The following is a 14,416-nucleotide window of genomic DNA, read 5'->3' as shown; positions in this document are numbered from 1 at the left end:
TAGATATAGGGCAAAAGAGTATCCATCCCTCAGATCGGTATAATTTTCCCCCTTTTCCTTTCCTCTTCCAGAGAATAAGCTTAGCTTTATCACCTCATTTTCTGATAATGAAACCTCTTGGGCTTCCATGCCAGACAAGTCCTGAATTTTAGAAGATACAGGCTGAAAGCTGTGATTTACATTAGCAAACAGAATCCATCCCTTCTATTTCTGCCTCTTTGCTAAGGGTGAGCAATAGCTATTTTGGAATCCTTCAGGGGGACCTTAGCTTATTTTTCATTTGAGTCATTAAACAAAATAATGGGTAAACTCTTCTGCAGCTTCAAGCAGAGGCTGAACTCCTGTCCCCCATTAAGAATTCAGAACACCAGGTTTCCTGAAGCAGAGAAGCAAGTTCTTTAGAGAGCCTTGTAATGCTACTGAATTCTAGATACAACTGCAACAATCACCCTTCACCTTGATGTTTCCTATTTGATTCCAACAGCTCTCTTGGCACATGTGACCTGGGAGTAAACTAGATCCAGTTTCTCTCAATAAACACATAAATATGCTTTATCTCATGCAGTGCTGTTTCTATAGGACACCCTAAAATAGTGATTCAGACTTTTCCATGTCATAACCCCATTCTAACGGAAGACAATGGCAAGACTCTTCCCATCTAGTCAAAGAAAGATGGATGATCATATCCCCCACACCAGGCCTGGCTGCAGCCTACAAGTTGAGAACAGATATCTGGGAGGTACTTGGAGAACAGCTACCTATTGTGCTTGGGGTGGGAGTGGGAGGGGAGGGAAGAGAACCAAGTGGCTCAAATATCACATATCTCTTGTTACAAGAGTAAGAGTAAGGCAGGCATTGCCAGTTTTCCACTCATTTTTGTGAAGGAAATCCTTACCATGAAGTTCTTCTCTCATTGGTTGTGCATTGGGAGAGAGATTACAAACTTTTCCTACTGATTTGAGCTGGATGTGTCATACACAAGTCAAAAATTCATCATCTGCAGATGCCAAGAAGTTTCAATTTCTAAAATCAACTAGCATGAGCAGATGGCCATTCAGATTTGTTATGGGGATGGCAGTCTGTTTACTTCGTACATCAAATATAAGCAAAGTTTCCACTGCACCGCGCCGACCCCAGTCCCAGTCCCGGCCCCAGCCAAGTGCCCGCGCCCCCGGCCCGGCCCCTGGGGCGGCCCAGCACCGCGCCGGCCCCGCGCCCCCGGCCCCAGCCCCTGCCGAGCACCGGGCTCTACCTCCCTATTTTCCCGGATATGTCCGGCTTTTTGGGATTTCCCCCCGGACGGGGATTTGAGGCCCAAAAAGCCGGACATGTCCGGGAAAATCCGGACGTATGGTAACCCTAAGTTACTCTTTTTAACAGTATTAAATTTTGTTTAAAATTTTTTTAGTATTGACAATAGGTTAACTCCCCTGCAGCAATTATTGAGAACCTTAGGAGGCAAGAAGGTGAGAAAGCATCAGGGAATCTCTTCTCTGGAGATCTCCAAAGACTTTAATACACTGGTGATGGGTAGATCCTGGCTTTGCACAAGGGAAGGGAAAATTTGTGGTGACAACCCATCGTTTCCAACATTAGTCACTTCCATGATAATAAAAAGAGGTCTTCTACACAGAACTCTTATTACAGAAGAGCATTATGATGTCAAGAGGTCAGAATAATTTTCCTTTTAAAAATTTCTACCAGAATTTTTAATCTTAATTTCAGAGACCCATAAATCAGGAAACACAAGATTTAAAGTTCCCATAAAAATATTAACTTGTGCTTAATCATATGTTATGTACTTTTTTTACCCCTGTAACCTGTACCAAAATACTCCATATGTACAATTTCAGCAACTTAACATTGCTATGAGAACCTTGCCTTCTGCAATTCTTGACTTGGGAGTGCTATTTATAACCTTAATGTTACATCAATGTAGACATTAAATACAAAAAAAAAACCACCACACACACACAAAAAAAGCCCACCACACCACTTACACTGATGCAAGTATTCCCTATTTGATCCAAAATGGAGAAATTGTACAAGGATAACAATTTGTATTTCTGAAGGGTTTTCTTGGGAGCACAGAAGAGTAAAACATCCGCAAGTTTTCCCTCTTTTTCTAACCACACAAAATTACAAAATACTAACCGTATTTTTAAATACAATAAGGTAATTTTAACAATGGCAGGCAAAAATAGTAACATCAGACAAGAATTAAAGAAGGGAAGAATAAAAGACTGGTATTACAGAGTGGAAGTAAAAGATATTATGCTTGCTCTCACTAGGCTTTGTTACAATTTAAAAAAAAAAATGCATGCCAATATGGTCCATTAAATGCATCAGACAAACAAACATCTTCCCCCCCCAAAGCAAAGAGAAAGAAACTGTAGTAAGGTAACACTTAGTATACCCCCTTAAAGTGCATTTATGAATAATTTTAAATCTGAATTCTAGCCATATTCAAGGCAGTAAATGAAGACTAAACTCCACCACAGAATTGCGTAAGGAGACAGTCAGCAGAACACAATGATTTTCCTGCTATACTACAGGGCCTAAATGCCATTCTACTCCTTTCAGAGCACAGAGCGACCAAAGGCCACCTGTAATAGTGCCCAGAAGTCAAACCTTTTAGATGCACGAGAACCTCCAGGCAGGCAGCTCAATATTAGTCTATGGATTAGATCTGCAACTGGATCCACCTGGGTGCAAGGTGCCTATGAGTGGAGCCAGAAGTAGGATCTAGGTTTTAGGATTTAATGCAACTTCAATGGCCCTTGGAACAAGCCCTAAATACTGAGGAACAGAACTTTGAGTATTTTGCTAATATTCACCATTTCTATTGTTCCTGGGTATGGTCAGTATTTCTCTCCCTCTTCCCACTTTGTGTCTTGGTCAAATATGTAATCTTCTTAAGAAGATACTTACCCGCATTTAAAATACTGTACTCCTTCATGGCTGCCATTATGCTTTCCTCTTTGAGGATTGTCCCATTCTACTCCAAGCCAAAGTCCTTAAAAAAAAAAAAAAATAATAATAATAATATATTGAGTCAAAAAACAGAAGTTTGGAATTCAGGCATTTTCTGCCCACTACATTTGATTCATTATGGGTATACAACCTCTCTCTATAGGTACCAATTGTACCAATTTCCAATATAAAGTCCTACTTACAAGCCCACCTATAATTTTGGCATTCAAAAATTGATTTGGCCTGAAAGTTGCCACACTTACTTTGAAGGCAATGAAAAACGTTTCTGCAAAGTTCTTCCTTCTAGTTCTCAAAATGTATTGTTATTAATATTTTTAACAAAAACTATACTTTGGATGAGATTGTTAATGTGGAACTGCTAAAGGAATTCCTCGGAAAGGCTCAAGCGTCTGGAGAGAGAGAAAACAGGAGCAGGGAAAGGGGTCCAGGGCTATGCAGAGTCCTACAGAAAGGTAGGAGAGGGACTATAGTCTCTCCCAGGACCACAAATGGGGGTCTGTGCTGGCACAGAGAGAATCCTCAACTTTACAAGTGCTAGGAAAATTATGCATCTATACCCTCTCTCCTGGGCTAATGAGTTACAAAGTCATTGACCTCGGAGTTTGTTTAGCCCAGGATGTTATTACCTCAATCATAGAATATCAGGGTTGGAAGGGACCTCAGGAGGTCATCTAGTCCAAGCCCCTGCTCAAAGCAGGACCAATCCCCAAAGCATCCTCAAAATTAAAGTAATGTCAAAAAGTATTTTGTTTAGGAAATCACATACCGCAAAGCTCTAATAGAAAGTTCTGGAGACACCACGACACCACACACATTTGTTGTTTGTGTAGGACATGAGAACTCCAAGAAAATTAATTTTAATCTATGAGTTTATTGCAAGATATTCACCGTAGGCCTAAACTCCCTTTAAGCTGCATGGCTGGGCAGCCGCCCAGCAGGTGATCAAGTGCTGCCACTTCTGGTGTAGCACTTCAGGTGCCCCTCCCATTGCCCCCCCCCCATCTCCACAGAGCAGGGGTGGGGGGGCTTGACAGGGCTCAGGAAGGAGGGAGCTTGCTGGCAGCTGCTGCTGCGTTTCAATCTGTTGATCTACTTAAAAGGGCAGTGTACTTAAAATGGAGTCAGCATCCTTAAAGGGGCAACGCACATCTCTGTCTCTCTCTCACACACACACACACACACACACCCCGTATGTATCTCTGTCTCACACACACACAGTTTCAAACTCACCTCCCAACACATACTTGCATTATTGGAGTACTTGTGGCACCTTAGAGACTAACAAATTTATTAGAGCATAAGCTTTCGTGGGCTACAGCCCACTTCTTCGGATGCATATAGAATGGAACATATATTGAGGAGCCATCATGAAGAATCCCCTAGCTATCACCTGAGCTGGAACAAGAGCTGTACCAGGGGAAAGAATTGTGCCCAGGCCTGGAAGGTGTCCAGCCTGAGAAAAAACTTACTGAAGCATCTCTGAGGGTGAGATTATCTGTATTCAATTTGATTAGACATAGATTTGCGCATTTTATTTTATTTTGCTTGGTGACTTACTTTGTTCTGTCTGTTACTACTTGGAACCACTTAAATCCTACTGTCTGTATTTAATAAAATCACTTTTTATTTAGTAATTTATTCAGAGTATGTATTAATACCTGGGGGAGCAAACAACTGTGCATATCTCTCTATCAGTGTTATAGAGGGAGAACAATTTATGAGCTTTATGCAGGGTAAAACGGATTTATTTGGGTTTAGACCCCATTGGGAGTTGGGCATCTGAGTGCTAAAGACAAGCACACTTCTGTGAGCTGTTTTCAGGTAAACTTGCAGCTTCGGGGCAAGTGATTCAGACCCTGGGTCTGTGTTGGAGCAGACGGGAATGTCTGGCTCAGCAAGACGGGGTGCTGGAGTCCTGAGCTGGCGGGGAAAACAGGAGCAGAGGTAGTCTTTGCACATCGGGTAGCAGCTCCATGTGCAAAGACTACCTCTGCTCCTGTTTTCCCCGCCAGCTCAGGACTCCAGCCACCCCGTCTTGCTGAGCCAGACATTCCCGTCTGCTCCAACACAGACCCAGGGTCTGAATCACTTGCCCCGAAGCTGCAAGTTTACCTGAAAACAGCTCACAGAAGTGTGCTTGTCTTTAGCACTCAGATGCCCAACTCCCAATGGGGTCTAAACCCAAATAAATCCGTTTTACCCTGCATAAAGCTCATAAATTGTTCGCCCTCTATAACACTGATAGAGAGATATGCACAGCTGTTTGCTCCCCCAGGTATTAATACATACTCTGAGTAAATTACTAAATAAAAAGTGATTTTATTAAATACAGAAAATAGGATGTAAGTGGTTCCAAGTGGTAACAAATAATATTGTTCCATTCTATATGCATCCGAAGAAGTGGGCTGTAGCCCACGAAAGCTTATGCTCTAATAAATTTGTTAGTCTCTAAGGTGCCACAAGTACTCCTGTTCTTTTTGCGGATACAGACTAACACGGCTGCTACTCTGAAACTTGCATTATTGTTGTTGTTACTTCTTTCAAAGTGTGTTATTTTAGTTTTTTGCCTGGTCTATGCATTTCATAATTTTTATTTCTCTCTTACGCTTAAATTTAATTATTTCAGTAGTGAGTTCTAAAATACCTAACCTGTACTGGCTAGAGTAATTATCCCTATGGTAACTTTTAAAAAATATATATTATATCTAGGTTTTTCGTTTCTACTGGTGGTGCACATCCACACATTACCTCGACATGGTGCACATAACAAAATTCATTCCGCACATGGATGGAAAAAATTAGAGGGAGCACTGCCCTAGGCCATCTCTTGTCCTCTCCCTTCAGCATTCCCTGGCTAGCCCACCCACTGACTATTTTCCAGGAGAGTAATGGGTCTCTCCGTAGTAGGGCTGCTATAAGTGGTATGCCCCAGATAGCATTTCTCCATATTGGAAGGTGTGGTGAAGCAAGAGATCCTGCAATAACATGACATTCCATTTAGGATAAGAAGGTCAGTACATGTAAAGGGATCACTATCCTAAGAATAAGATTGTTTGCTATACGGACGAGGCTTTTGGTCATTGGAATCAGTTTCTCCCCTTCCTAAAATACTGTTATGACTCCACCACATCATCAGTTATATTAAAAAAATAATTCCATTTCACTTTAGGTATTAGGAAACCATTGGAAGTTTTAGTACTGATGGGGCTGTACTGAAGCGAACTGTATTTTGCAAAGTTACCAGAGCCGCTCAGTGAAGTAGATCAATCTGCATCAATTAGTAAACAAAACAGACAGATAGCAAATGGCACTATGATCTGCAGCTAGTAGTTTCTCATGCAAAAGTTAACCTTTACATTTACAAAACATTAACTTTACCTGTTGTGGGAGGAACACTACCAGCATACCGCACAGTTGCATATTCTGTATCACACAGGATTCTTCGACCAAGCACATCAGAAGGCACACTACTAGTCATTGTGAGAAATCTGCAGTCCAAGGCACTTATTTAAGGATCTGGGGAAAGGGAAACAACATTGTTGACAAATACACACACGTGCTTTTAAGTTAAAATTTTTGGGTTTGTTTGTCATTGTTCACAATTTCCTCTTAGAGACAAGAAAATAAAATTCTTCCTCTGTCAATCTTATACTTTTCAGTCTGGCAAATACAGATTCTCCTCTGCATCTCACTCTGATTTTTCTGTTACTGTTGCTGGAATAGCTATGGAAGTGACACTTATTACTCAGCAAGTTTTTTAGTCACAGGCATTTTCTTATTGTGGTTTATCTCCTAATTCTGCTTTTCTAAAGATCATCATGATGATTTTCACTCTTGAGTTTCACGCCTCCGGTAATGCAGAAAACTCCACCTAGTTTTTAAGATTGACCCTCTAATCCAGTGGTTTTCAACCTGGGGGTCCAAAGTCTATGTCTAAGGGGTCCATGAAAAGTTGTTACCATAGAAGAGTGGTTTTCAACCTGTGAGCTGCAGAACATCCCTGGGAGTCCGCAGACTACGTCTGAGACTTCCAAAGGAGTCCGCACCTTGATTTGAAATATTTTAGGGGTCCACAAATGAAAAAAAGGTTGAAAACCATTGCTCTAATCTAGGGATTCTCAAACTTCATCGCACCGCGACCCCCTTCTGACATTAAAAATTACTACATGACCCTGGAGGGGGGAACCAAAGCCTGAGACCGCCCGTGCCCCAGAATGAGGGAGGGGGCAAAGCCCCACTGCAGGAGGGGCCAAAACTGAAGACCAAGGCTTCAGCCCCAGGCTAGGAGCCTGTAACCTAAGCCCTGCCACCCAAGGCTGAAGCCCAGAGGCTTCATGCCCAGGTGGTGGGGCTCAGGCTTCAGCTTCGGCCCTGGGCCTCAGCAAATCTAAGCCAGCCCTGGCAAACCCCACTAAAACGGGATCATGACCCACTTTGGGGTCCCAACCCACAGTTAGATGGTCTGCTGCACAGTGGTTCTCAATCTCAAAGACTCTGCTTTGCTGTGCACGCCCCAGCCTCAGAGCATTCCTGCTAACTAGTGCCTTTCAAGAACAGGAAGCAAGAGCTCCCCTAACTGCATATTTGCGAGTGAGACTCACGTCATATATGCTCAAAGAAGCAGAATTATAAGGGCAGGGAATTATCCTCTCCAAATATACAATCCATGCAGAATTCCTAATAAACAATACAGTGTTTACTATTGCACCATCCATTAAGAACAGAGCCAAAGCCAGGCAACTAACACAAAAGATATTTTCTTTTTTGTTTAATGGTGGATAAGATCTATAACCACTGTAGCAGGGTTGAATACAGTAAACCGGACCAGTGTGTTCTGACAGACAATGAAACTCTCCAGAGCAGTGGTTCTCAACCTATTTACCTGTGGGCAAAATATGCAGCTCTCCATGTGTTATGTGGGCCGCATCCACACTATGTCTATACCAGGGGTCGGCAATCTTTCAGAAGTGGTGTGCCGAGTCTTCATTTATTCACTCTAATTTAAGGTTTCACGTGCCAGTAATACATTTTAACATTTTTAGAAGGTTTCTCTCTCTAAGTCTATATAATAGAACTAAACTATTGTTGTGTGTAAAGTAAACAAGGTTTTTAAAATGTTTAAGAAGCTTCATTTAAAATTAAATTAAAATGCAGATCTTATCAGTTTAGTGCAGTGGTTCTTAACCTGGGGTGCATGCAGCCCCTGGGGGTGTGAGATCCCCTTTCTGGGGGTGCGAGACATGCGAGATTTTTTTAGAAGCTGGAGGTGGCTGTAGAGCGCTGGGCCTAGGCCAGGAACAGAGCCCTAGGTTGGCTACCAGTACCATAGGGCAGCTGCAGAGCGCAGGGCCCAGGCCAGGAGCAGAGCCCTGGGCTGGCTGCCAGTACCCCAGGCTGGCAGCGGGCTGAGCAGGGCCGAAGGCCTGGACCCCGGCTAGCAGGGGGCCGGGCGGCTGGAACCCCAGACCAGTGATGAGGTGAGTGGGGCCGGCGGCTGGTATCCCAGGCCAGCAGCAGGCTGAGCAGGGCCAGCAGCCAGGACCCTGGCTGGCAAGGGGCCAGCACCCCAGACCGTCAGTGGGCTGAGCGGGGTGGCGGCCAGAACCCCAGACCGGGGGTTCCGTTCACCCAGGCAGGCAGCGGGCTGAGCGGGGCTGGCGGCCAGAACCCCAGCTGGCAGCAGCGTGCCAGTAAAAATCAGCTCAGGTGCCGCAGGTTGCCGACCCCTGATCTATACTATCTGTATGGCCCTAAGAACATCACAGGGGCTGCAGCTGGGTGCTGACTGGGCTGCGGGTTGAGAACCACTGCTCCAGAAATTTAACCAGCTCTAGTGATGGCCATGCTGGGTGACAATCTTTGTATGGGGTAATGAGAGATCAGAGAGAGCTTGAACCGGAAGCAGGTTTTCCAATTCTCCCTAGAGACCAAATCCAAACAAGGGCGCTTTGGAAGCTAGGCCCCCGTTGGGGCTAAGTCTGCCGGGCAGAGGCCGCCCTCCTTTGGAGGGAATGTGCCCGTCAAACTTCGGCTGCAGCAGGGAGGCCCCAGGGACACCCCCGGCAGGAGGTCCGCGAGGAGGCAGGGGCTGGAAACACGGTGCAGGGCAGGGCGGATAAGACAGACCCGCTAAGGCCATCGCCCCGCACCGCCGGGAGAAGGCCACGGGGGCAGGCAGTGGGCCGGGGCCCTGCACAGGCGGCGCCGCCAGAGCACAGCGGGGAGGGGCCGCCCCGCAGCCGGCACGAAGCAGCCCGCGCGCAACGGGGGAGCGGGTGACTCAGCAGCGCGGGGGCCGCCACCAAGGGGCTCAGCGCCTCCCAGGGCGGGCGGGGCCGCTGCGTGGCCCCTGCCCGGGGGTCCCGAACCGCTGGCCGGCTCCCGCTAGCCGCTGTGGCCGGTACCTAAATCCCGCCGCGGCGCCCCGACCGGCTGGAGCTCCGCCCGGTAAGAGCCGTTCGCTCCCCAAACAAACCGACAGAGACCCGCCCCGCCGCCTTCCCATTGGTTCAAAGCGCTCAAGGCCCGCCTATTTCCCCCCGCCTCCCATTGGTCGCCCCATCGGAAACACTAAAACTCTCCTCCTCCTTCTATAGTCACAGAATCGGCGCCGTAGAGGCTCCTGGGTAACGTAGTTCTTCAGTCACTCCTCATGGGGAGCCACGAGTTACCCGGACCACAAATCCCATGATGCATCGCGGGGCGAAGCTGCAGAGGAATGTGTGCGGATAGCTCTTTTCTGAATGGCTGTTGGTTGTGGTGCGTTTCCTGATTGGGCGAATAGTTCCACGCTGTTGTTGCGCGTGGCGGCGGGGATGCAGTGAGCCGCCTGGGCCAGTGAGCGTTCAGCTGCGGCCCCACTAGGCACCAGCCCGTCACGGCTTCGGGCTGATCAACTGGGTGGCCAGAGTGGATAAAAATTGATGATTTTTTTAAATTGGATTTTTAATTAAATACCAATTTATTTCAGAAAAATAAACCTACTTAAAATTAAACGTGAAATTATTACAGTTTATGGTAAGGCCTAAATTTTCACCTGTTAAAATAGTTAAGTACATGTTTGCTGCCACTTTTTAAAGCAAGTCTAGCCCCTGAAACCAGGGTTAGTCACAGCCTAAGCACTTGGAACCAGTTTGTTGAAGTGCTAAACCAGCACTTTTCTGTAGGTACAAAAACATTCTCTTTTATTTCAGTTTATTCAACTACTTAAGTTCAATGACTAGTTTATTCAAAGTTAAAAAACAAACCGGAAGTTGAGAAAGGCAGAAAAGCTTGGTTTCCTCATCCAAAAATATGAATACAAACTAGGTTTGTGAGGAGGAGATTGACTAGTTTTAAAATCTTGAAGAACATGGTGACCAGAAACAATCAATTAATTCATTAGCAACAGATACTTTCTTTGTCTAATAAATTAGTTTTAATTATAAAACATGTTTTGATACTTTTTTTGAGAAAACATTTTTATATCTAACTCATTTAAGAGTTTTATTTAAGTAATTAAAACATTTTAAATTGCTGGGTTTGTGCATTTTTAATCTGATTTGAATTTCTAATCAAATAGAGCTTGAAACAAATCACAAGTAAAAAAATAATAATCAGAGGAAATACATCATTCACCATTTTCTAACATAAAAATGTAAACATTAAAAATTGAACAAATGTAAGTTAAACTATAACATTCCTTAATTGTGTATAAATACGGTGTGCATCCTCCTGGTTAGCAAAAAGCAACACCAAAATTAGTGTAAAGACTATATTTAGTGGCAAATCAATATTTGTCTGTTAATGCTTACCAACCAATAAGAATTAACCTTTCAACTAAAAAGTACAAATGTAAAACAAGATTAAAATTGATTATTTAAATCAAGGTTTCTTGCTTGCTAATTTAAATCATTACTAAAATCAGTGACTGAAATCAATACATCTTGACATTGGTACGGAATTACTGAACAAATGTCTCCCAAGGATGCAGCATCTCCTGTGTGTTCTTATGAATGAGATACTGGACTGGGAATGAGGACTCCTGTGTACCAGGCTCAGACACAGACTCGGTGTGTGACCTTGAGCAAGTTACAGATAAAATATTTCTGAAGTGAAAGCAGATTGTAGGTGCCCAAATTAAGATACCTTGGACCTAATTTTCAGAGACTATATTGCTCCCACTAACTTCAACTGTCATTTAAAACTCAAGGCAACTTTCCAATCATAGGATCTTTTGACTGAATGAATGCACCCTGTATTCACACCCTAGACACTATTGTAATCACCTTTGTACAAAATATATCTGTTGGGGTATCATTTGAAAACTAATAATTCACTGGTCAATATCTTGGTGAAATGTGTGTAGCAACATTATATGTAAAGTTATGAAGATAAGCTGAAATCATGATGAAGTGTGTTTACCAGACAGAAGGGGTAAAGTTGTTCCTTAAAGACAAAGGTCAAGCTGATGCCTCTAGCCAGGTGTCATCAAAATTGACTGGCAATCACTGGTCAAGTGCCATTATTTGGCAATGGGGGCAGGGAAAGACAGGAACAGATCAATCTGTATTTTAACACACAACAACATGAAACTTTTTTCACCATGAGACTCCATGTCTTTTCCCTCCCAGCTGGAAGGAACTTTATCTAGGTGTTAGCCAATCGGGCTCGTTTCCCCCTGGAGCTTGTTCAATTACCCCCAAGGAGGCACGGAGACAAGGATACGGGCACCAAGTCTTTATTTCGATCAGCTGATCGGGTGCTCTATCGTGGCCATTGCCAGAGGAAAGAGACACACCTTACTGGCTCAGAGTACTCTCTTATATACTAGTGTACAAACATGTTTACGTGCGACGGTATACATTTCTTAAATTCCTCTTTGGAGATGCTAGGGGTCTGTTTAACATCTTTCCCCTAGGTATTTTTGTGTACGTGTATCTAAGAGAGATTACATACATGCAGGGATCAACTGGGATAATAAACAGAGGGTATGGATTAACTGGGGTGATAAGCAGAGGAATGCCCTGAGCGGATAGCTGTCTTTAACTATTGCTCTAACAGTTATCCCCCCTTAAAAGCATTTTGAGAGCTTCTAGACCCCCCAGTCCTCCGTTTTTATTGGTTGATATAGTGCCATCATTCGTTGATATACAATCTGATTAGTCATGCGTTTAACTAATGCAACTAAACAAGGAGCAAAGCAAGCTAGGGTTAATAGGGTTGCGATACAAAATACAACAAAGAGGAAACCCTTTCGGAGCCATTCTATTTGTGGTAGCCAGGAGGTAAACCAGTCTGTGTCCCACCCTCCCCAAGTTTGGACTGGGACATGGGTTAACTTTCTCATTTCCTTTGTTAGCTGTTTTACCACCTTCCCATTATCATCTATTTGTAAACAGCAATTGGACTCGTTTAATTTTGCACAGACTCCTCCTTCTTCTGCCAGCAAATAATCAAGGACCATGTGGTGCTGATAAATTGCATTTCTCATTTGAGTTGACTGATCAGCCAAAAGGTCGAGTGCTGTGGCTGTCTGGTTAGTGACTATTTCCAGAACAGCCTGCAATCTAATTATCCGGTTTAGGTTATAAATAGGCTCCCTGGCCCCAGATACTAACTCGCTAGGGTTCCAAGTGGCTGGTCCATAATGTTCTATAATTCTTTCAGGAGGCCACTCCTGAGCTCCCCACTTTTGGGAACTCCCGGCGGTTAAAGAGGAGTCCACGAACCATTTTTCTCTAATTAGGTCATCATATACTTTGACTCCCAACTTATTTCCCAGTGTTTGGGGTAGCAAAAAGAACAGGGGCCTAATATACCCAACATAACATACGCCCGTCCAATTTGGAGGCAACCTTCTGTAAGCATATTGCCCGCAGATCCAATAATGACCTTTTAGGGCCCAAGTCCCTTTAGCAAAGGGACCATCCCAGGTCTCAGAATCCTCCACGGTTGTGTCAAAATATAAAGAATTACCAACTCGAAAAGGCGCTCCCGTAATGGTAGGTTCACCTTCTGAGTCACAGTAGTGGCATTTCCAAGCTCCGGCCCCCGCCTTCCAGATACAATTACAGCCTAGTCTGGGCTTATCGGTGCTAGACCAAAAATGATTGAAGAAGGTCCGGGTCCCATTATGGTGCTGCCATGCCCACTGATACCACCGTACCACATGATCTTTACTAGTGGTATTGTCCCGCTGGCAACTTAGAACGAGAGCATCAAAGAACCCGTCTAATCCTACTGCCTCACAACCTTTGCCCCTGTGACGCTGATAGGAACATCTTACCCAGCTACTATTAGTAAGTTTCACATGGGTACGGTTCCATCGTCCTTGGTACCTGGAACAATCATACGTGTTACAGTTGGAATCATAGCAATCGTATCCTAGGGATAAAGTCCAATCACATTTGCTTTCTCCTAAGTACACTCCCCCTTGCCTCGTCCGGTTAAGGCAAAAGGTTCCCGTTCCGGAAGAATAGAGTCGCCAGGGACTACTATCCTCAGTCCATATTCCCGTTCCTTCGTGTACTATGCTTAAGTTACTGACCCACCATTTGGGTTGCACCGGCTGAGCTACCCAAGGCCATTCATTTAAACCTCCTGGACCCCCACATACCCAACATTTACTAAGATTAAAAGAGCTTGCTACTGTTTCCCCTAATTGTAAAAACCTATTTTCCCAACCATAGCAATAATGGGAATACATAAACAGAAATATTATAAATGACTTCATTGCCTCTTTCTTTTAAACAGTCCCTTTAGTCCGTCTAATCCTTGGTACTCCCAGATGGAGTCTTCGCCTGTGCCACCCCGGGCTTCCGGTGCCAGGGCGGGCAGAGGGCTGGTGTCCTCTTTTGTTGGCTCGTTCTCCTGACTTTCCTGGTTAGGGTTTAGAAAACGTTTTACCCGTGTATGGTGTGTCCACTTGTCGCTTCCAAGGATCTTAACCGCAGTCTGGCTGATGAGCGAGACAGTATACGGGCCGTCCCAACGTGGAGTGAGGGGATCACGCTTCCACCTCCTGATAAGGACTTGATCCCCAATCTGGAACGGATGCACGGGCTGGTCCAAGGGGAGGGCCTGGAAAGATGCCGCGTATCGATGTAGCTGTAACAAAACAGATTGCAGCCCAGATACCTGTTTCCATAAAGAATCGTTCCCCACTTCCCAGTTTACATCTTCCCGGAATCCTGGGATAAGTACCCGGGGGGGAAACCCAAAGACCAGTTCAAAGGGTGAAAGTTTAAGACCCTTACGTGGGGCCCTTCGAACGCGAGTCAGGGCAAGTGGTAGAGCATCGAGCCACTTTAAACTGGACTCTGTACATATTTTAGTAAGAGTGTCCTTGAGAGTTCTGTTCATTCTTTCTACCTGTCCTGAGCTTTGCGGCCTCCAGGGTGTATGCAATTTCCATTGTATACCGAGGGCCTGAGAAACCTGC

At 44.6% G+C, this 14,416-nt stretch overlaps 1 protein-coding gene across 1 annotated transcript in view; it reads right to left on the bottom strand.

Annotated features, from left to right (window-relative positions):
- TBCE (tubulin folding cofactor E) overlaps positions 1–6,472 on the bottom strand; it is a 64,891-nt gene extending 58,419 nt beyond the window's left edge. The window contains exons 1-2 of the mRNA XM_065401914.1: positions 6,373–6,472; positions 2,932–3,016 (exon numbers count right to left, since the gene is read on the bottom strand). Of these exons, the coding sequence (XP_065257986.1) occupies positions 2,932–3,016; positions 6,373–6,472 (185 nt within the window). The remainder of the gene's footprint in view (positions 1–2,931; positions 3,017–6,372) is intronic.
- Positions 6,473–14,416: the final 7,944 nt, after the last annotated feature.

Source organism: Emys orbicularis, chromosome 3, assembly GCF_028017835.1.
Source record: "Emys orbicularis isolate rEmyOrb1 chromosome 3, rEmyOrb1.hap1, whole genome shotgun sequence".
NCBI lineage: Eukaryota > Metazoa > Chordata > Testudines > Emydidae > Emys > Emys orbicularis.
The sequence above is the reverse complement of the archived record's forward strand: the minus strand, read 5'-3'. Positions and strand labels throughout refer to the sequence as shown.